Here is a 24,504-nt window from a genome sequence, read left to right as displayed (position 1 = left end):
GTACAAAATGACAACTAAAGGATAAAACAGTAATAGTTAAATGTTGGTAAGGTTTGGTTAAGAGCTCCGTTGCTCCAGATCACACTCCTCTAGATCTAACATTGTCTCCCACTGAATGACTCTTCAGTTAAATGAATCATGTTCTTACATGTGTGTGTTATGGATAGGGGTGAGTGGGGTTAGATGGGGTGAGTGTAACTCGACTCCGTTAGCCCTGACACGCACAGCTCCCCTCATATCACCCTTCTCCCATAAACAAGTCTTTCTTTTATCCTTCAACTTGATTCTCTCCTCATTCTTTCCCCTTCTTTCTCCTTTTTGTCCTCTTCCTCTCAGCAGGTCAGTGAGAGTACAGTAGTATCTCTGGCACATGCTCAGTAGGGCAATGTCACACCTTTAACAGAAAATTCTCACCCACACACCCTTCAACTTGCACAGACCCGCATAAACACACACACACACACAGATCCTTTAAACATTTTCATTGCTTACATTCACAGTTGTATCTGACTTCCTTCAAATGTTTGATTGTGACAAATATTAAGTGTCAGTGCAGGAATGTGTGTGTGTATATATATATATATATATATATATATATATATATATATATATATATATATATATATATATATGTATATGGATAACAGACTGGTGATGTTGATTAGTGGATCACTGTCTAAATGTGCAGGAAACATAGTGTAATTATTAAATAAAGCATTATAAAATTATTTATTAAATAAAATATAATAGCATTTTTATAACATTTTAAAAGGTAGGTGATGTTTTATTAGTGGATCATTATCTAAAGATGTGGAAAAAATTAATAATTAAAAGCATTATTAAATTATTTATTAAATAATATAATAATAATAATAAAACATTTTTGTAGCATTTTAAACCTTGTTTGTGGATTGTTGTCTAAAAAACATTGTTAGCATTAAATAAAAGCATTATTAAATTAAATTTATTAATTTAATAAATTTATTAAATAATATAATAAAATGATGTATAATTATATAATGGTTTATTATAATAACAGTAGTTGCACATTAAGATATCAAATATATTGCATAATTATCTTTTTTTTAATCAAGTGACATTACACAGCATTTTAAATAATAATTAACGTCTCATTGTTCACTATGTTTTTATGTTTTCTGTAAAATGAGACTTACACTGGAAAAAAATAAATAACTATAATAGCAACAGTTGCTAAAGTAGGATTGGTTAGCAACATTTAGCAGGGTTTAGCAGGGGTCAGATAAATTAGGAAACTGTAAGTCTTTGTCAGTCTTGTTATATTTGCATGAATCAAATTAGCTGGATTGGCGAAGGAACTAAAGACTCAGTTTTGAGAGAGTCTTCATCTTCTCATAGCCCAGTGTTGTTTCACAGAGGCCAGCTTCACTAATGTCTTAAACAGATGGTAGAAACTTCAGCTCACAGAATACCAGCCAGACACTCTTTGATTGGCCGGCTCACGGCCGAGTATGTGTGCCTTTTATTTATTTTCTACATGCTGCGTAGATAGGAGCTCAAACTCACGTCACACTTCTAGAAGCTTCTGCTGAGCCTCTGTCTCTGTGGTATATCACTGACCAGTTATACAAAGTGAATTCAGTTGAAATGAGTTCATATTAGACATAAAAGGCTTAAAATAACTTAATATCTTAATGCTCTAACATGTTATTTTAAGTGAATGTGTTACCAGACTGCTAATGTGTTGTGTAAATGTGATTGTTAAACAGGTGTTTAGTCAAATCAAGACTTGTAATAGATAAGTCCCTAGTTTATTTGTGTTGGGAAGAACTCATTAATAGTATTTGCAGCTGGTGGAGATCTTCACTTTTTACATCATCAGTGACCAGGATGAACTGATGACGCCTGTCAGCATATGATAGTGGAGGAAGACAAACCCAGAGAGGGGATAACATTTAGGGTTGTGCTTGTGTGTGATAGTGCTGAGGGACATCTGACTCCCTGCTATTTTCCCCTCGAACTGACTGACTTGACCTCTCGCTCACAATGTTTGTCTAACAGGTCCTAGCTGAATTGTAATGTAGATGCACTACAGTTCTAAGTTTGGGTTCTTTGTCTGTATGTTTGTTGTTTGTTTTGTGACAGTAAAGACATTTATAACATTACAAAAGATTTTTGTGCTTGGTATTCATCAAAGAATACTAAAAAATGTAAAGCAGCACAGCAAATCAGCTCTAAAATGATTTCTGAAGGATCATGTGACACTAAAGACGTAGTGATGCTGAATATTCAGCTTTGCATCACAGGAATAAATTACATTTTAAAATATATTACACTAGAAAAGAGTTATGTTAAATTATAATAATATTTCACAATATTACTGTATTTTCATCAAGTAAATGGAGCCTTGGTGAGCAAAGAGATTTTCAAAAACATGATCAAATCTTACTGACCCCAAACTGTAGAAAGTTTTAATTTTTTTATTTGTATCTACTTCTGCTATCATAACTGTAAATAACTTAATTTTATTAATTAGTACACCCCCCCCCCCCCCTCAACAATTTTACAGTAATTTAAAAATATTAATAAAGAATGAATACAAAAAGCTGTATTCAGAACTTTAGTGTAAAAAAAATTATCGGCTCTAACAAAAATGTATCTAAACAATGCTGTATTATGGGATGCCATGAATAAAATATTATTTATTTTAATAGTTTAAAAATAATTGAATAATATTTAACTCCCAGAATGTTATTAAATAAATTATAAAATAGTTATTTAAAATATATGTTAAATATAAATTAAAATATAAATATATAAAAAATATAAAAATAAATATATAAAACATATAAATAAATATAAATATAAAAAAATATATAAATTATAAATGTTTATTTGTTGTTAGTAGTTTTGTGTTTGTTAGTTCATGGAAACCAAGTTCCAGTTAACTGCATCCTCTTCAAGCAATTGTAAATGCTTTGCATAAAAGCATGTTTTGGCATTGTGAGTTTAGGAGAGAAGTCGATTCACTCTCCAGAAACATTTTAGCCCTGTGTAGTCATCCAAATCCATCCACTGATCACAACTGCATAACACTCTCCCAAAGTGCTGGTTGCTGAGATAATTGAACATTTAACCACTGAAATTGGCAAAAAAGCTTTATTCTGGTCACAGCAGACAGACATGACGACACGCGTCAGATGAGAGCAGGTTAACGAGCGGCCGATGTCCTGACATACTCGCCTACACAGCTCAGATAAAGACACTCATCATCTGAGTGTGTGTGGACGGGGGGGGGGGGCACACAGGTTACTGTAGATCCATAAACCCTTCAGATGAATTTCTCTCGCACTGATGTGACTCGTTAATCGATACTCAGCTAATCAATTGAGTGGCAGCCTGTCAGGGCCGATTCCACATGGGCTGAAAGCAGCTTCAGGGTTGCTGTCAGATGCATTAGAGCAGAGGGCTTTCCCGTGCACTCAATACTGTCAGCAGGAATGGGAACAGGGTGTTCCCTCTCTCTACTGTTAAACAGAGAGAGTGAACCAGAACAGGAGATGCCAGTTGCATGCAATTTACTATTCAGTGTTAATTCAATTAATTTTCAAATGCAAAAATGTTCTGATTGGTATACACCCATGCTAGGTGTTTAATTTGGTTTGTGTTACTGTACTTTTGTACAGTGTGTTTTGCTGGGTAAATTTTTCAGAAAAGTATGTGTCTACTAAAAAATTTGCACGGTGCCTTTTGAGTCTGTGTTATTTCAACATCAAGATACTATTATAGCTTTTATTAAAAAGTTTTTACAGTTTCTCTTTTCATTTTTGTTTTTAATTATAATTTTCTTCTTTTTTTACAGCTTTAGTTAGTACATAAAATTAAGCTCTATGTTGACATTTAATTTCAGTTAAAGAGAAATGGTTAGTCCACCCACAAAATGAATATTATTACTTAATTTACTCACCCTCATATCGTTAACCCTCATGACTCATTCTGCCTAATAACTCATAAAAAAATAATAAACAAATAATATAAAAAGTCATACAGGTTTTGAAAAACACAGTGAAGAAGCAGGGATGACAGAATATTCATGCTTTTAATGTCAGTCTTACTTTTATTTTTTTATTTTTTATTATTTGTTGAATACAATTTTTGTTTTATGATTTTTTTATTACATTACGGATGACTACTTACTTGAATTAAATTATTACAATTACTAATACTATTATTTTCACGTGTACAAATGTCACATAAACATGAGTTTAATATATATTTTTTTCTCTTTCTTGTCTTCTTCTCACTCTCCCTCTTTGTCTCTCTCAGGGTCGTTGTTCCAGAGAGAACTGCAAGTACCTGCACCCTCCTCCTCACCTGAAGACACAGCTGGAGATTAATGGCCGTAACAATCTGATCCAGCAGAAGAACATGGCAATGCTTGCCCAGCAGATGCAGCTAGCCAATGCCATCATGCCTGGAAGTCAGCTTCAGCCAATGGTGAGGCTCCATTCTTATGACCCCAAGAGAGATTAGGCCGTTTCCATACATAAGGAATTTCTGTAAATGTTAGTCTAATGTTTGTTAAAGTTTATTTATAGCTTGTCACTTTTATGAGTATATGCTAAATTAGGTTTTTATTTTGATATATATATATATATACAATGGCCCAAAAACGTAGTTATATTAATATGTACTAATGATATAATAATAATAATAATATGTTTAATTTATATAGTGCCTTTCCCAAGCTCAAGGACGCTACATAATGACAGTAAGGAACAAACAATTTTACACATAATTACTTAATGGACAAGAAGGCATTTGCCCAGTCCAAGACATGAGCGATTGCAGTTGCATATATCAATACAGTCAAAAAAACAAACATAAACCATAATATTATACAACTGACAGCATAGAAAGGTGGACAGTTGAAGCATAAATCAGGTCCATATGACTAACGGTACTCAAGGAAGCATTATGACTAGTTAGATGGAGTTTTGGAAAAAGTTTAAGAAACACATGAAGGGTTATATTTGTGTTTAGACTTAAATTCATGCAGCGTGGTTAATGCCCTCAGGGCCAGGGGGCCAAAGAGTTCCATAGATTAGGAGCTATAACAGAGAAAGACCTGCCACCCATAGACTATAGATGAGATTATGGATGCATATACTTATTATTCAGCATCTTTTGGGCTGACATAAGGACAGAGTATGGCAATACGCCGAAGTTGAAAGAATGCAGCTATAAATTATTAACTATTGTAACCATGCACTTATAAAAAACAATGAAAAAAAACATGCCATGATGATAAGATCATGGTATATGAATATGGCAGTCAATTCAATAACACTAAATCATGTACTTCCACGGTACTTAAGTGTATGTAAGTGTGTGAATAGTCAAACAACAATGCTTATTTTTTTGACCCTTGACTATATCATTTGCATAAGCCACAGAAACAGAAAGTCGATTTATAGCAGTGTCACTCTATCAGTTTCATTTATTATTATTTTTGTCTGTTTCAGCCTATGTTTTCGGTCACGCCAGGCCTTGCAACCAACGCCAATGCAGCTGCTGCAGCAGCTGCTGCGGCTGCGTTTAATCCGTACCTGGGCCCAGTGTCACCTGGGCTGATGCCCACAGAGATGCTGCCCAGCGCACCTATGCTGATGGCGGGCAGCCCTGCAGTGGCATCCGTGCCATCCGCTGCCAACGCCGCAGCCGCTGCTGCTTCAGCAGCGGCCGCCCAGAAACTCCTCAGAACAGACCGACTGGAGGTATGAGGTCACCAGAGAGCCATGACATCATGACACACTGCCAATATCTCTGCCTCTTTCTGTCAGTGTCAATATCTCTTTCTTTCCCATGTACACACATTTAAGTCTTAATCTCTGCATACATGCAGGTGTGTTACAGCCATACTGGGTAATATGTTAGAAATAAAGGGGCTGCTGCCCTCTGCTGACCCCTGGATGAAAAACCACATCTCCCCATCTGAGAAAGTTCTATAATACTGGCTATGTACTGAATTAAATCATTCCACAAACTGCACAGTGTATAAAGAATATATGTATGTGCAAAGGTATTTAGAATGGACTAAAAGTGTTTTAAGCTGTAGTATTCTAAACTGCCACACCTGTTTGGAATAAATGTGGATTTAATATATGGGTTTATTTTTAATGCAATTAATCAAATAATAAATTATAATTAGTTATATTGTAATATATTGCAATTTTATTATAATGTATTTTTTATATTTGTAAAATTACATAAGGTGGGGTTATCCATGCATACAGAAAGTTCACATGGGATGCACACTATACATACTGCATACTACTAAAGCGAGTGAATGTAAGGAAAGCAGCCGGACCTGATGGGATTTCTGGCCTTGTTCTGCGGTCCTGCGCTGATCAGCTCGCTGGTTTGTTTACATCCATTTTCAGAGTCTCTTGCTACATCGGTGGTTCCCACCTCATTCAAAAAATCTGTCATCATCCCTGTGCCTAAGAACAATAAACCCTCTTGTCTGAATGACTATCGTCCAGTTGCCCTCACATCAATAGTCATTAAGGTCTTTGAGGGACTGGTTAAAAACGTCATCTGCTCCTCCATACCGGATACTTTGGACCCTCTTCAGTTTGCCTATTGCCCAAACAGATCCACTGATGATGTCATCTCTCACAACCTGCACTCTTCTCTCACACACATTGACAGCAATAACAGGAACTACTAAGGCTGCTATTTATTGACTATAGCTCAGCTTTTAATACTATAGTCCCCTCAAAGCTAGCTTCTAAACTCATAGACCTTGGCCTGAATTCTTCACTCTGCAACTGGATTCTTGATTTCCTCACCGGCAGACCTCAAGTGGTGAAACTAGGCCAGTACACCTCCAGCTCCATCACCCTGAACGTAGGAGACCTGCAGGGCTGTGTCCTGAGTCCTCTGCTCTACTCTGTCTACACAAATGACTGCGTGTCTTCACACAGCTCCACATCTATAATCAAATTTGCTGATGATACTGTGGTTCTGGGCCTCATTCACAACAATAATGAGACCGCATACTTGGATGAGGTAGAGAAATTAACATCATGGTGCCAGGACAACTGTCTCTCTCTAAATGTGAGCAAAACTAAAGAATTAGTTTTGCTCACAATCTATTCTTTGAACTAAAGAATAGATTGTGGACTTCAGGAAGAGACAGCAGCAGCCCTATACTCCTCTTATGATCAGCGGGACACCTGTGGAGAGGGTGAGCAGCTTCAAGTACCTAGGTATAAACTTCTCAGAGGACCTGACTTGGACTACTCACATTCAAACACAGGTTAATAAAGCCAGACAAAGACTGTACCATCTGCGACAGCTGAGGAAATTCAGGGTCTCACCAGCAATCCTGAAAACTTTCTATTCTGGGGCTATAGAAAGTGTATTGACTCAGTGTATATCAGTGTGGTATGGGAACAGCTCCAGTCAAGACTGCAAAGCCCTGCAGAGAGTTGTGCGCTTAGCTGAGCACATTTCAGGGTCTGCTCTCCCCTCTCTGCAGGACATCTACCTCAAACGCTGCAGAAGTAGAGCTGCTAAAATCATCAAAGACTCCACCCACCCCAGTAACCATCTTTTCACTTTGCTGCCATCTGGTAAGCGCTTCCGTAGCCTGATGGCAAAAACCGAGAGACTCATGAGGAGTTTCTTCCCCCAGGCCATCAGGCTCCTAAACTCAAAACCAGCCTCTTAACATCCTCATGCCACCACTTAATGTACACTTTATCAGTAAGATATTCATCTCTCACTACCTCACATATACACACTGACAGTGTCACCCTGTTTACACATTTGCTTCTTGTACATTCCTGTGTATCTTAATATTTAAGACTACAGTATAATGCACATATGCACATTGTACATCCCTGTATATCTTAATATTTAAGACTACAGTTTACTTTCATGCACATTATTTTGCATTCTATATTTAATTCTACAATATACATCTTTTTTATATTTTATTCTTATATTTTTATTGTTTACTTTTATTTCATTCTTACATAGCTATATTTATGTATATTTTCATCTGTGTTGTTTTCTTTAATAATTGCACTGTCCATGGAGTGGACCTGACTCACATTTCACTGCTGGTTATATATGCTCTATATAATTTTGTATGCGATGAATAAAATCTTGAATCTTGAATCTTGAAGTACTTTTTCTTTGTTTCAATAGTAGCATGCCATTCTGAACATAATTAAAATAAAATTAAGCTTACAGGGTTTCTTTATTAATGAAATTTGGCTAATGAATGCACAATTCAGTAAAACACAAAACTTTGCAGTCTCTCAATATGCAAAGCGATGCATTATATTTCTGTGTATTTTCAGGTGTGTCGTGAATACCAGCGTGGCAACTGCTCTCGTGGAGAGACGGACTGCAGGTTTGCCCACCCTGCCGACAGCACAATGATCGACCCCGGTGATAACACAGTGACGGTGTGTATGGATTACATAAAGGGCCGCTGCTCCAGAGACAAGTGCAAATACTTCCACCCTCCTGCACACCTGCAGGCCAAGATCAAAGCGGCCCAGCACCAGGTCAATCAGGCCACGGCCGCCGCTGCCATGGTGAGCACATCCTCTACTGTACATTACACACACATTGTGATAGAATGCTGTTCTCATGCATCATACTGTATGTGGAATTAACACTTGGCAGATGGTATATACCTGGTCTCAGGTTAACATTTACATTTATGTGCCATTTTTAAAAGATGCATTTAGAGGAATAGTTCACCCAAACATTTGCTTACCCTTAGGCCATCCAAGATGAAGATAAGTTTGTTACTTCATCAGAACAGATTTGGAGAAATTAAGCATTACATCAGTTTTTTACCAATAGATACTTTGCAGTGAATGTGTGCTGTAAAAATAAGTGTCCAAACAGCTGATAAAAACATCACAATAATTCACAAGTTATCCAAACCACTCCAGTCCATCAATTAATGTCTTGTGAAGTGAAAAGCTGCGTGTTTGTAAAGAAAATAAAATATCATTAAGATGTTTTAAATTCAAATCGAGTCCTCCATCCATTATATTGCTTTCTGTAGCGAAAAAGTAATCTCATCTGAATCAGGAGAGAAATATGCACAGATCGAGCACCATTTACAAGCAAGAACAGTCCTACACAACTTTACTCAAATATGTTTGTGGATTTTGATGTAAGAGGACAACAGCGGATGGACTTTTTCACTCGAGAGAGTGTTATTATGGATTATTATGAACTCGTATTTTGTACATTTTTATCAGCTGTTTGGACTCTCATTCTGACGGCACCCATTCACTGCAGAGGATCCATAAGTGAGATAATAATGTAATGCTAAATTTTCCCAAATCTGTTCTGATGAAGAAACAAACTCATCTACATTGACCGGTGGGTGAGTACATTTTCAGCAAATTTTTTTTTGTTTGGTTGAACTATTCCTTTTAAAAAAACAAAATATTTTAATTAAAAAAAAATACAGCAGGAGTCTTTAAATAAGGATTTATGACTACTTCATGTTAGACCACATAATGTAGAAGGAACTTCTTATATGGTTACATATTTGATCTCAGGTTAACATTGACATTTCTGAAAAAAAGTTTCAGCAGTCTTTAACAATAAATAAGGATTTATGAATATTTCTTATGCATTACATTTTTTGATAGAGCTCTGTATAAGGTATAATATACCTAGTCATTTCCATTCCCATTTAAACTGCACAAATATGTAATACATCCTGTCAAGCAGAGGGCAGCGTCATAGTTATTTTTATGTAACATTTCTACACATTAAATGTATGTTTGCAATCCAGCGCAATGTTATCCACTGTTGACATATTACAAGTATGTTTAATGTCAATGAAACCCTGTAAATGTTACCATAATTGATGTACTTGTTCATTTAATCTCAGTACAGAGTTTTCTAAAACAGAATGGACTGTATTTCTGCATGCCTTAGTCCTGATATCCCCCTATATACTGCATTCCAATGATTTGTTTTTATTTGTTTTTTTTCTCACCTACCCGAAATGCACTGCTGCCCCCATGATGCACCTCTGCTTGCTGTTTATGTTAATGCGCTTGAACCCCATTGGCCCATTGCCATCATGTGCTCGCTGCCTGCTAATTAAGACTCAGTCGGCTGTCAAATCACTGAAGCGACCCCTCGAAGCCACCTTTGACCTGGTACTATGACCTTTCACCTTTTTGCTTGGCATGTTGCTTAATTGTAGTGTCTTAACAACAAAAGAAAGATAATTTGCAAGCATAGTCCTTTTGTTATCTGTTTATTTAATGCCTCTGTTGTGTTCTATGTTACCATATCGTGTGATCAGCTGACTGCGGCAAGCATATTGAGCAGCTGTGAAACGAAAAACGAGATATGCAAGTCTGCCGCAATCAGATCATCACACGTGTGTTATTCCAGGGCATAAAGACAGGGCTAGATGTTCTAAACTTTAGTGACATGGCTTCTATATGTTTATGTTCAGTATGCATGTTTAGGATCTCTGTGTAGTGCATGTGTCTATGGGAGGGGTAGCAGCAGAAGAATACTAAAGCTCCACCATTAAAGCAACAGAAAAGATCTAGTCTCGTTCTCACACTTATCATGGAGTGAGCAGTGCAGTTTATTTTCCTTTTTTTCTTTTCTTTTTCTTTTTTTTAGTTATTTTCGTCACTTTTGTCTGCAAAACATTTGAGTAGTGCTACGCTTGCTTCATTTGCATTGAGTTAGCAGTATGGATGTTGTAAAGTTAATGAATTAATACTCTCCTGATGTAAAACTAATAATGTAAATCACAGATGTTCAGTGCTAATTTTTGTTTTATAGCGAGAGGAACTGGCTCTTTGGCTTTGGCTTGTGCCGTAGACATGTATTAGCTGCCGCTTGCTTGCTTGTTTGTCAGAATCGAGCCCTGTGATGTTTTGCCCTCTGATGATAATTCTGTCTTTTTCTTGTTCCTTTCCTGTCTTTACTCTCTTCTACACGTCCCAACCCGTTCCCCATTTCCTCCACCCCCTTTCCCTGTGGTCTTATCGAAGCAGGGAATTCCTCACAGTGTTATGCCACCTTTACCAAAGCGACCTGCGCTTGAGAAAGCCAACGGTGCCACGAGCATGTTCAGTCATGGCATGCTCCAGTACCAGCAAGCTTTGGCCAACATGCAGTTTCAGCAGCAAGCTGCCTTTATTCCGTCAGGTAGGGCTTCTCGTCAACACTGACCACTCCTTGATCTCACCTTTGACCTTTCTAAACCATAGGGGATGCAAAAAGACGTGGGATTTTTTATTTTTATTTTTTTTTAAGAGACAGGGTTCCCACTGCCATTAAAAAAATACTAAAGGAAAATTGTATGTTAAATAGTAACAGACAGTATATTTAGCATTTTGTTTAGTAACATACTATTATGTGTGTATGTATATATATATATATATATATATATATATATATATATATATATATATATATATATATAATTTAATGCATAACATAGTATTGTACGGTATAATTTATTATAACAATATTTTAATATAGTATAAATATTCTAATACTTAACATTTTATAACTATTTTATATAGTGTAATAATGTACAACATAATAAATATAAATATAGACATAAATATAGTGTATAACATAGTATAATTTCTTATAACAAAATAAATATTAATATTTAACAATTTAAATAGTATTAATATTATACCACTTTATATTCTATAAAAACTGTTATTTATACATAGATACACACACACACACTGTATTGTATTATACATATATTATAATAATAATATGCCAATCATTGCCATTATAATGATCTAAATATTATAATATAGTATATGTCATATAAATATAGTATAGTGTAGTATGGAATAATATATTACAATAATATGCATATTGTAATATTTAATAATATTATAATAAGTTATACTATTAAATATCACAATATGTATATTATTGTAATATATCATATATAATATTATAGTAAAACTATAATAATCACATTAGATAGATATCTTCTAACTGGTATTTATCGTCTGGTTCCATCAAATTACTGGGATGCAGCATTGTTTATAATCTGTGCAGGTGGTCACTCCATCAAAATGATTTCTAAAAATCTATATCCAGTATTTCTCTATCTCAAATTTCTGGAAAAGTCATAGGAAACCATTTGGTCAAAAGGTGTGGGAACTTTGTAATATATGCACAGTAAACTGAGCAATAAGAAATGGGTCTGTCTGTCAGTTTCTCTGTATCACCTCATCATTGTATAACATTTCTACTCTGGAACACACCTGTAGTTGAGCTCGTGTCTGTCACTAAGAAATAGAGTTGCCAATAACCCTGGGATGCTCCTCAGTCATACTAACGTCTGCTATGGTGACTGTCACATATACACAAGTTTCTGTGAGCTCACAAATACATGTGCTCCCTTCCTGAGTTCACGTTTTAACTAATCGGTCTCTTATGGACATCATGCTGTATCACTGTAATGATTATTGTCTTCCTTTAATTATGATTTCTTCACTCTAACCAACCTTATGATGGGCTGTTGTGATTCTTCTCCCTTTCCAATCCACTTCCTGTTGCAATGCATGATGGGCAGGCTCAATATTGTGCATGACCCCTGCAGCGAGCATGGGTAGGTTTCTAGATTTCCTCCTCTAAATTGTTCTCACGCCCTCAAAATCCACATGGCCGACAAACTGGCATTGATAAGTGGGCATCTCTGTGAGTGCTTCATTATAAAGCACCTGTGATTTAAAGTTAAAGTCAACATGAAACAGTAGTTTAGTAATATGACATATTTCTAAGTGAAACTGAATATTCAAGAAGATATGTTAAGGAAGAACTTGATTTGATCCATCAGGAACTGCAGTGGATTGTAAAAAGTGGCCTTTATGCACCTGAATGGCTAAAGTTACAGGAGGTGGAACAACAATAAATGATGCAGAATTATATTATTGTATATTATTGCATTTTGATTTCATGTTGACTTTAAATACACACAAATATGGTTTCTTTCTCTGTGAGTTGTAATTATAGCATTTTGTGTATCGTTTTGTGGGTTTTGGTGGTTTTTTAAAGAGATAGTTAGCCAAAATATGAAAATTCTGTCATTTACTCACCCTCTTGGAAGACAAAAGGAGAATTTTTGAGTAATCTTACCGTGCAATTTTAAATATGCAGAATGGAGTACCACGTAATAAATACCACGTTTATGAGATGCCATGCCTTTGTTTCCTTCTCCTTGTAGCTCTTGATGTGATTGGCTCATATGACACTTTACCTGCCCTTATGTCTTCTTTAGAACAATCTCTCTTGCCACCACTTTTGATTTGCCGTTTGCTGATATCACCCTCAATGCTCACTTTTCTTTCCATACCCCTCTGTGTCCACTCACTCATTGTGTTTGTGCACCTGTTGGCCACACTCCCTGTATGTGTGCTTATACCATTTTCCCTCTGAAAAGTTCCCATGATGCACGGTGCTTCCCAGGCCGCTGTGTCCGCAGCAACCACATCTGCCACAAGTGTTCCCTTCGCATCTGCATCAGCCAATCAGGTTTGCTCTTTTATGGCCTTCTCTCTCTCTCTCTCTCTCTCTCTCTCTCTCTCACACACACACATACACACACTCTCTCTACCTTTCTCTTTCTGTCTGATGAATGTTTCTGAATGCTGGGGGTCCTTTTAAAGTGATCTCCCCCCTTGTTGGCCTACACAGGTTTTTTTTTTTTTTAATAAGTCGTGCCCTTTCTGTGGTACTTCAAACAACAGATTCACAATGAAAGTTTATTTGACCTGAAATTTCCTCATTGCATACATTGGCTGTGAAAAACAAGTGACTGGGGTATTAAGACAGAGCTATGCATAAGTAAACTGAGTTGTTTGAAGTATCTTCCCTACAGGTTTTATGCACAAAATGCACTGGAAATTAATCTGAAATTGCCTGAGCGCTGTGAAAATGCTGTAAAAATGTAATTGAACCGCAAGAAAAAATGTGAAATTTCTATTTAAGCACCGTTACAGTACCATTTCTTGTTATATGTGACGGTTATAAATAGCATTTTAATATTGTTTTTTTGTGTCCTTTTTTATTTTGAGGACTCTTCTCTATCAAAGCTGACTACCAACGAATACATGCAATTGGTATGTATGAGGTAGTTTTTCCTGAGTCTTTTGCTTCAGGTACATCTTTTCCGGCTGTAAAGGTTAATTAATTTCTTTCCCCCGCTTCAATTTGTTGTTTTGCTGATTAAAGAAACAACCAGATTTTCCACCAGCTTTAATTCTGCTCATATGAAAGCTATTACATGTCTCAATGATGTCATCAATACAAAACTGCGTTACAGGCCACAGAATAGCATTACAATGAAAAAATGGTTTGCTGTAAATTACAATTTACAAATATGACCAAGATTGTCCATGGATTAAAACATGAATAGAAATTATAAAGCAGCTTACCTTCAGTTATTGAAATAAAAAGTGAAGGTCAACAAGTTGGAAAAATGGAATGTGCATGGGAATCCACTGCCTCACATGAGAAAGATTTATACTAATAATAAGCAATGGTTCATCATTTTCTGGAATGGAATTTCTTAATTTGTGTTGTGTTTAACTCATTCTCTTCTTAATTGTCATGGGGAGGGAATGAGGGTGAGGGAGAATATTTAGTCTTTGAAAAGAGTTTTGTAAAAAATAAAGGTCATAATGAATCTTGTTTTATGCATTCTCTCTCTCTTTCTCTCTCTCTCTCTTTATCTTCAGATTCCAATAATATCTGCAGAGCATCTGACTAGTCACAAGTACTTGACGCAGATGTAGTTCCAGTCCACAACAGTAAGTGATTTTTATTGAAATTTTCCAGAAACTGCTCCAATTTTGCTCATTATTTACTCTCATTTACACTCATGTTATTCCAAACTCATATGTGGTTATTTGTTTGAAAGAACATAAAAAGAAAATTCTGAAAAAGTTTTATTATGTTTCTTTTTTTTGGTGCACGGGGGGGGGGGGGGGTTAATTTTATGAAGATTATTTATTAACTGTCACTGTATGGAAAAGAACTTTCCAAAATTCTTATTTTGCAACAAAATTCTGAAGAATTTGAAATAATGAAAGAACACAAGAAGCACAATTCTGAAAAAGTTATTTTCATAGTGACCGTGTGTCAAGCTCCAAAAAGGAAACTAATGTGCAGGTCTCAGCCTGGTCACCACACTAAGCTATTATAAAGCTTCAGAAGACTTAATGCATGTTTACACAGCTTAGTTAAAGGGATAGTAAATTAAATTAAAAATTACATTCACGCATTTAGCAGACGCTTTTATCCAAAGCGACTTACAGTGCATTCAGGCATATCAATTTTTTACCTATCATGTGTTCCCGGGGAATCGAACCCGATGCAATGCTCTACCAATTGAGCTACAGGAACACACAAAATACACAGTACACCCAAAAATGAAAATTCTCATTTACATCATTTACTTACCCTCAAGTTGTTTCATACCTGTATGAGTTTCTTTCTTCTGTTGAACACTAAAGAAGATAATTTGTAGAATGTTCTTAATCAAACAGCTGTTGGTAGATAACAACTTTCATAGTATAGAAAAGTATGAAGTCAATGACTACCGTCAACTGTTTTTTTACCAACATTCTCCAAAATATCTTCTATTCCTGCTCTGACACACCTCAGCCAATAGTTTAACAGAACAGTATGTCATTAACAATGCTGTGTAAATGTAGGGACACCTAGTTGTTTTGTGTAAATTTGGTATTAGAATACAATGATAAAGTCACATGAATTACTTTTATGGCACTTTTTAACTTGAAATGGTTTGGGAAATAATTCAACATTCTAAATAATTGAACTAATGCCAAAATTGTCATATTTGGTTGAACTCTCACTTTAATATTTATTCTCAAGTGTTCTAAATACTTTTTTTTTTACTTTTCCTCAGATCACAGGAATGTGCTGATGACCCGGCCAAAAGGCAAATTTCAAAATTTTTACGTCAAGATCACCGCCGGATAGAATATATGATAAAGATTAGAATTTGTTCATCCATGATAGTAGGGTTTTATTAGGGTGAAACTGAATGTCCTTCTACATGATGTGTAGAATCTGAGTGAACTGCATCATTATGTCAGATAGGATGGCATTTTTACTCTCAAGCTGGATTAAAAGAAAAATTAATTTTCATATCTGACTTAAAACCGTTTTGGCATGTTAGTAGACCAAGAGATATTTTTTTGTGATTCACACCTTGATTTTTTATTTTTTTTTCCTTAAAATTTGTCTGAAGGTTAACAAAGTTACAAAAGGTGCACCTTGAATTGAAAAGCGAACTGAAAGTTGATATGGCACAAAACATCCAGCAAATTAATTCAATGTATGTCGTTTTCTGTATCTTTAGTTCTGGCTTCTAGTCAAACTAGATTGTAAGCGCAGAGTCGAGATTGACAGATGAATGTTTTGGGTAGAAACTGATCGCCTGAGACCTTTCAGAAGCTCATTCTTGCAAGCTTTATGTACCATAACCACCGGCTGAATCTCAGACACCGATCTAGAGTGTTATATCAACAGTGTTATTATGTTTACCAGAGATTAATGTTTTTTACAGCGCTTGTTTTTATACATAATTTCACAAGTGTGTGGGGTTTTTATGAAACGTGCCATTTTTATTTGTAGATCATCCATTAGGCCTTGTAGAACTATGAAGCCTTTTTGACTCCTATGAGAACAGGGTTGCCTTGCTCCTAATGCCCTGTTTCTTTATATTGCCTTGATCGAGAGAATGTTGCGTTAGAGCGGTAATCGAGAGTCAACGTGTGTCGTTAGGAGAACGTCCAAGGTCTCGCACGGAAACGAGAAACGAGCGATTGCGTTCCAGTCTTCACCGTAACGGTGTGAGGACTCTAAAAATGATGCTGAAAAAGCACTGCTTGAGTATTTCTTTAGAGATTGTGAGTTCGAGACTCGGTACTCAGAAAGATTAGTTTAGTGGTGGGTCAGGGTTTGTCTTGGGATGATTTCGATTTGTTTTCGAATATTTCATAACCGCTGGATGATGTAAAAGAGGAAAGGAGAATATAATGAGACGTTTTTTAACATTAAGTTGTGCCAAAGTCTTTTTTCCTCTTTTTATTATTATTATTATTTTTTTATTTTATTTAAATGTTTTTTGACTGGGTATACTGATCACGGAAGGTGAATAATTTGTATAGCTTTGTTTCACGTACAAGGCTGCTTGTAAATCAGGAAACAGACGCAAGGGTTTTAGTGTCACTACCAGACTCAAGATGAAACGAATGAATCTGAGTTTCTCGGCTCAAATTCACTTGAGTCTGGATTTCAGCCTGGTTTAGGTGCACAGACTTGAAAGGATGCACGCCATTGCCGTTTCTTCACTAAAGCCTTATATATCAGTGTTTGAACCCACCCAAACATTCTTTCAATCACAAATGGTAAATTACAGCGGATGAGATTTTATTCTTCACACTTATTTTATGTGTATATTAATCACGTTACACTTAACGCTCACTCTGTTTCAAAGCTTTTGTTAGAAATATGTGTTGCATATAAAGATTTTTTTTTTTTTTTTGTATTTGACAATATTGTCATAGAACTGTTTTAGAATGTAGGAAATGAATTATTGTTTTTCTTACTGTCACTTTCTTTTACATCATGTTAAGTTCATAATGTTTATCTAGTAGTGTTGTATTCTTAATTCTTCATGTTAGTTTTCATGGTAGAATGTTTGAATTGCAAGGATTTTGGTTTTGAATTTGTTGAACAAAATGTTTTATCTTGTCTTAAAAAAAGAGTGAAAACGACAGAAAGAGAGTTTATTTTGTAGCTATGGTAAGGTTGATATTTTAACCCTTTATTTTGTGTCGAATCAAGACCACATCTACAATTAGCTGGTTAAAGTATCAATTGTACATGCTAGAGTAAAAGAAGTTATTTTCTACTGTATGCATTTCAGAATTGAAAATCGTCTTGTAATATTTCAAAAAGTAAGAAAATCCCTCAATGTCAGGCCAAAATGAGCAGCAACTTGTGTCCGGAGATTTCTGAATATTTAAAGATGTAAAACAAAGGAGGGAGGTCACAGGGTCGGGCCTTGAGCTGCAAACGAGAGAGAGCCATAACTTAAGGGACGAAGGTTGACTTTTTGCACTTCTGTACATAGTCAATATAAAGAAAAGAAAAGGAACATGTATAATATTGAGATCTTATTTTGAATAATAAAAGATTCTATAACTATGAGAAATTTTCTTAGGATAATTTAAGAATTAGAGTAATAGTCCAGCTAACAAATGATGCTTGCAGAAATATGGCACAGCTATTTTATTATCATTTCCGGCCATCATGTTCAGAAAAAATATATATATATACCATATATATAAAGCTCCGCATTGCCTGCATACAGTACCGACACGTACAGAGAGTCTCACAAATTGGCAGTACACTCCGACTCGTCATGATTTCCACTGTGGGGAATTCGGTTTTGTTTACAAATAGATACTACACCTTCAAAAACACAGTATTTGTCATATGATGGACATAAATAACTGCATGAAGAATAAAAATTAACAGAGTAAAATTCTCATAATAGATAAGTACGTAGATAAGTTAATTTCTCACAGTACCGTAACTATCATTGTTACAGCATAGTGTAAATCAAGTATCTCGATCGATGAATCTGAGCCTGAATTGAGGCACATTCACCGATAATCCATCTGAGTATAACCGTAAGACCAGTACAATTATTAAAAAGGCCTTTAAACCGACTCTAGATGCTAGCAAAAGACGTCCACTTAACACACGACAACAGAAGAGTTGCTTTGTTACTTGGTAATGTGCCTTCAGCAGGAAAAGGACCAACCACACACACACACACGAAAAAACAAACAAAATGAATGTAACTGTCAAATCCTCCGCTGAGGTCAGCGTTTTACTCATTTGAGGTTGCTGCACAAGAGCTATAAAACCAAAGCATCACTTTCCTTCATTAAACACAATGCCTAAAAGCTGGTCGGCCGTTGCAGACGGCGAAACCACAGGTGGTCCTACCTGCTGAAAGCACTTGCTTGGATGCTTAACGCCCTCCATGGAATCTTACACCTGCCCTTTGCTTATAGTTGCTGTAAGATATTTGTGCTGCATTCTAAAAGACTTGTTTTATGCACATTTATTATTGTTAGAATTGACTCTTACTGTTATGAGTAAAAAAACTTAATAAAATGGATTTGCTCAAAAGGTGTCTGTGTGGTGTTTCACTTTCTTCAAGTTCAAAAGGGTCGAGTTTCAAAAGGAGTTAATATTTATGTATAATGTGGTTTTGCTTAAAATATTTCTATAGGCTTTCTTTTTTGGAAATTGAACTTCATGTGCCTTTTTGTTGTGTTTAAAATCACATTTAGCATTGTTTTCGTCCTCACTGATTGATCACAGGTGTGTCTTGTTAATTGATCTTGATAAGCCTTTTGCTTTATGTGTGTGTGTGTGTGTGTGTGTGTGTTTCATATTACATTTGTGGTCTGTTGCTTTGAATGATTGGCTTTCAAAACAAAGTATTTTGAGAACATTATATTTAGGAATCCTTCCAATATGCATTAAGTCCAAAAAATACAAAGACTCTTCACTTTACTTTGTTGAATGAGGATAAATGAAAGTAGTAATAAAATTAGTAAAACATTACATTTTATGTAATTTTGTCATTGTGATAGTAGTAAATTCTTGCATGGAATGAAAGCATTGTTTTAACTATTTTCTTTTACCTAAACATTGCTGATGGCTCCATAGGAAGGAAGACACTCGATCTAAAGCCATTTCACTTATAGGATCCCTCAAAAAAAGGTCACTGGCAAAGCTTTTTGTAGAGGCCTATTAAAAGTTAAATATTTGCTTTTATCAGTATTCTCTTTTATCTTCATGATCCATATGTTGCTTGCAAAAATACAGTCAGACAACAGATATTTTTGAATGCCTGTTAATGGAAAAGGATGCTCTTTGCTGTCAGATGATGTACAGAAGTTCAGACATCTACCAGCAGACGTCTTGATAGCATAACATGCTTTTTCTGTGAAGCGTGTGATGACTCCTCTGTTCTTAAGGCACATTTGCAGTTGAAATGTCCACTTAATATCAGACTAGTCCATATGACCATTAAGAAGGTACACACATTTTTCAGTTGTGTTTATTTTTTATTATTGTTAACAGGACACCATAATCTATTTTTTTTCAAGTGGTTTCTCCCCCACAAAACACTTGAAAGGCACTGAATATATGAATTCAGACATTAAAATCTGTGTTGCAAAACAGGCCACCCCATCCCTCCTTACAATTGCACTGGAAGGGCTGTTTGCAGGTTCCATGCAGGCACCCTGGGTAAAGCATGCACTCATCACAGTCGGGGCCCTGCCACCCAAAGAAGCACTTGCACTGACCGGGGGCCTCACAATAACCATGTTCCTCACTACATAAGCAGATAGCTGTTAAAAATGAGAGGGTGAGAAATCAGGAAATTTGAATACATTTAAAAATATTCAAAAATACAATATAAAAGATTCGATATGTACGTTATACTTGCTTGTTATTGCAGAATTAGATTTGAACAAATGAAAGAAAGAAAATATAAATCACTCACGCTTAGTGCAATAATTGCCTTTCCATCCAAGTAAGCAAATTCTGTTGCCTGCGTCGTCACAGGTAAAGTGACCGAACGAGTCATCCCGTGAACGGCAGAAATTAGAGCACTCATCGCCATAATATAAATCATCCAGTGGTGTCAAAAGTATTGACATTCATTACTTGAGTAGAAGTATAGATACTAGGGTTTAAAAAGACTTTTGTAGAAGTTGAAGTATCAACTCAAGCTTTTTACTCAAGTAAAAGTGTAAAAGTACTGGTTTAAAAAACAACTTAAAGTATAAAAGTAAAAGTAATGTAAGGGAAAAAAATGCCATTAAGAACAAAAGCTTAGGCCGCGCCACAGGGGCCTATTGTGCACTACTTCACCTCCTCAAAAAAACATTATTCTAAAAGCCATAGGCCATAATGACTATAATGTTATATTAAAATGTTCATGTTGAAAAATTTGGGATGCACTAGGCTACCTGTTTCAGCCGCATATATGCCCATTGAAAATGAATGTACTTTAGTACAATGCAAATACATTAAAGAACTAGAGATATGATGACTAGTTGCCTAGGGTGACCATATGAGCCATTTTCCCAGGACGCGTCCTTGCAAGAATTTCTATATTGCCTAAAACATCCAAAGTAGTTTGACCAATAACATGCAGGTATGTTACATAATCAACCAATCGTGGCGTGTGATAAGGTGAGATCTACAGAGAACGATCAGAGTAACGCAAATACACGTACATGTTAGGTGTTTGTTCGTTCATTCAACTTGAAGCATCGCTGCGCACCAATCATTGTATGACACCAAAGTACCAAGAGAGTGGTTTTAATGCATAAGGAGCCGTCTGCTCTGCTCTCTATAGCTCTTATGAATGCCATACAATGATCGATCTGCAAAGCACAAACAGCCAAAATCTGGATATTTTAGGAAATATAAAAATCCTGGTAAGGACGTGTCCTGGGAAAATGGCTCATATGGTCACCCTATAGTTGCCTATAAGTATTGTTATGGTGCAAAAAGTCAAACTTCAGAGGCATGTCATCAATAACCTTTAATGGAATGTAAATGTACATCCAAGTTTAGCTGCAGGAATCTGCAAGGGCAATGGACAAGAACATTGGTGGAGGCTAAAAAACAATTAGCCTTGTATGGTTGTCTATATACAATAAAGATTATAGTGCTGTCAAAATTAATGATTAATCCAATTGATTAATCAAAAACTAAAAATGAAAAATAACTCATAATCCTGATACCTTCTTGATTGATAGCTTCCTGTATTTGCTATGTCCAGTGTGTGTGTGTGTGTGTGGGGGGGGGTAACGAGTTACAAAGTTGGTATAGCCTACTTATCACAACATTGTCAATCGCGTCGTCAATCGCAAACGATAATTTATTAAAACGTCTCGCTACCGAACTACCTACAGTAGCTTAATTTGTGGAGGACGAAGAGAAAGCACCCATTTGGTAAATGAGCCAGTGAGAAATAATCCAGTGCCATTTCGATACTTTTAAAACGGTACCGGCGCCTAAACGGTGCCTGAAACGATACTTAAAAAAAAAGACCCACAAAAAAACTATGGATAACATTAAAGAACATTACAAATATTTAAAATAAATACATAGCTTTCACCTTGGATGCTCTAATTTCCCAAGTTGTGCTCAATCTAAGGCATAATAATCTAAGGCACACATAATGTTTCGACTGTATCTCTGTCACTCACTCTGATATTTAGTTAAGAAGAGTGCTGTCTGTCACTGTCTTTAATCCATTCTGTGAATGACTGTATGCTCATTCTTTATAAAGTAGCAACAGTCGTTTGTAAAGTAGGGTAGGCCTACTGTGCAAAAGTCTAAGGCACATTAGTATTTTCACCCCAAAAAAGGGTTTTAAGCCAGTTATTTATATCTTTTGCTGTAGTGTGTCAGTAGGAAATATCAGTTTGCCATTAATTTTATTAATAATCTAGTGAGATTTTGAATGCACAAGCAGTCTGATAACGGCGAAATGAATGTTTGGAAATGTAAACTGATATTTTATACTGAAACAGCAAAGTATATAAATAACTGGCCGAACACCATTCTTTAGTGAAAATACTAACGTGCCCAAGACTTTTGCACAGTAGCTGGTGTATGTATGAAGTACGTACGATTAAATTAAGTATATTTAAATAAGTGTTAAGTGTTTGTTCATATGTGTTAAGGGCTAGATTTTCGCTGGAGGAAACAGCTGTTTAGTGATGAGCGGGGAACGCAGCGAAAACTTTACAGAAGATGAGAAACCGACTGCTCCCTCGTGACCTTTTGTAAACTGCATTTATGACAAAGAACTGCACAGATACGGATATTCTAACAATATTTCGAGAAACACATACCTTGTGTTCTCTGTGTTTGTTTCCGCTCGCGCTGCTCCGCCGCGGTCTGCGGATTGAAGAGCGCGCTGAAAGACGGAGAAGAGACCGGTCTGACGCCGGTTTCATATGAAACTTAAGGGGAATGACTCTGAGGCGATCACAAATTTGTGTACGGTTTATGGAACTAAATGCTACAGCCCCGCTAAAAAAGCCTAGCGATGCCCGTGCTTCTTGTGTACATTTCGGAGAACCAGGACAAATATTTCAATCGATCACTCAGGCATTTAAAAGGCACCGAAATCTGCTTCCTCTTATTCAGTTAGGTGCATACCGGTTCCATACCCAACCTTACTTTTAAGAAATATATTTTTTGATAAACGAACCTAAAACTGGCTATGTCCTGGCTGGAGTGTGATGTGATTTTTGTCTTGTGCAGGTGCGATGGATCGCGTACAAACCAATAGAGTGTCGGAATGGTATCTGTTTATACTTCTCATCCAACCACAATCAAATTCACTCCATCCGGATGGCGCGATTTGTCTGGATAGTTTTTTTTTTTTTTTTTTGAATGATGACAAGCCGGAATGAAAACAAGCCGAAATGAAATAGCAGTAACGAAGCTATTTTTTAAATGTAAGGAGTAGAAAGTACAGATACTTGCGTGAAAATGTAAGGAGTAGAAGTAAAAAGTCGGCTAAAAAATAATTACTCAAGTAAAGTATAGATACCCCAAATTTCTACTTAAGTAATGTAACGAAGTATTTGTACTTCGTTACTTGACACCTCTGAAATCATCACAGACTACACGGTAGGAAAAACGTAGCTCACTTTGCTCTCCTAGATGCTCTCCTAGGGACCATTTCTGCCCATTAGTAAGATTTATTTTGGTGTGGAATTGGCCAATTATATTGTTTAGATTCTCTGGAAAAAAAGGATAATGAATAAATACATTTTAAAAATCAGTATTTCAATAAATGGCAAAAAGAGGAGGCATAGCTACCGGTTGGCTGATCATTGGAGGATTCTGCATGCCATGCTTCTATTATCACTGTTCCCTGTAATGACAGTTATTTTAAGATGTTGTAGACACGCCTCCACTTTTCCAAAACCATGCCCTCCAAAGACGCGCACAAACGCTTGGGTGATCGTAAGTGCTTCAATTTAGTGTCACAGGTAAGAGTAAGCAACTGAACTTTAGTAGTGTTACGTATCATCAATGCATGTTGTGTCAAGTACACAGCACAATTTTCACTAAAGTTCCGTATCAAAACTGTTTTCAGACAATAATGTGATCAGTGACAAACGAAGCTTGGCTTTCTGTCTAGTAAAGTATTTCCTGGCTTTATGGCTGCTGGAAAAGTTAAAAATCAGCAGGTGACACTGTTGTCAATACTCCAAGGCTTTGAAGCTTTTAGTGGCAGAATTGAGGGAAAGCCTAAAAGTTTCATTAGTCTTTTCACTATTATTACTGTACCCTAATCCTGTATAGGTA

The 24,504-nt window shown here is 36.0% G+C and overlaps 1 protein-coding gene across 18 annotated transcripts in view; it reads left to right on the top strand.

Annotated features, from left to right (window-relative positions):
• The window catches only part of mbnl1 (muscleblind-like splicing regulator 1), a 56,421-nt gene extending 37,149 nt beyond the window's left edge, over positions 1-19,272 (top strand). For 5 of the 18 annotated variants that reach the window (XM_059563145.1, XM_059563144.1, XM_059563141.1 and 2 more), the window contains exons 3-13: positions 4,306-4,476; positions 4,715-4,750; positions 5,505-5,756; positions 8,355-8,594; positions 10,140-10,193; positions 11,052-11,208; positions 12,611-12,646; positions 13,478-13,569; positions 14,112-14,156; positions 14,775-14,846; positions 15,968-19,272. In XM_059563145.1, coding sequence (XP_059419128.1) covers positions 4,306-4,476; positions 4,715-4,750; positions 5,505-5,756; positions 8,355-8,594; positions 10,140-10,193; positions 11,052-11,208; positions 12,611-12,646; positions 13,478-13,569; positions 14,112-14,156; positions 14,775-14,831 — 1,140 coding nt within the window. In that variant the 3' untranslated portion in view covers positions 14,832-14,846; positions 15,968-19,272. The remainder of the gene's footprint in view (positions 1-4,305; positions 4,477-4,714; positions 4,751-5,504; positions 5,757-8,354; positions 8,595-10,139; positions 10,194-11,051; positions 11,209-12,610; positions 12,647-13,477; positions 13,570-14,111; positions 14,157-14,774; positions 14,847-15,967) is intronic. The other 13 variants (XM_059563147.1, XM_059563146.1, XM_059563153.1 and 10 more) reach the window with 13 other exon arrangements.
• Positions 19,273-24,504: the final 5,232 nt, after the last annotated feature.

Source organism: Carassius carassius, chromosome 12 (genome assembly GCF_963082965.1).
Source record: "Carassius carassius chromosome 12, fCarCar2.1, whole genome shotgun sequence".
In the NCBI taxonomy this organism is placed as follows: Eukaryota; Metazoa; Chordata; class Actinopteri; order Cypriniformes; family Cyprinidae; genus Carassius; species Carassius carassius.
The sequence above is the reverse complement of the archived record's forward strand: the minus strand, read 5'-3'. Positions and strand labels throughout refer to the sequence as shown.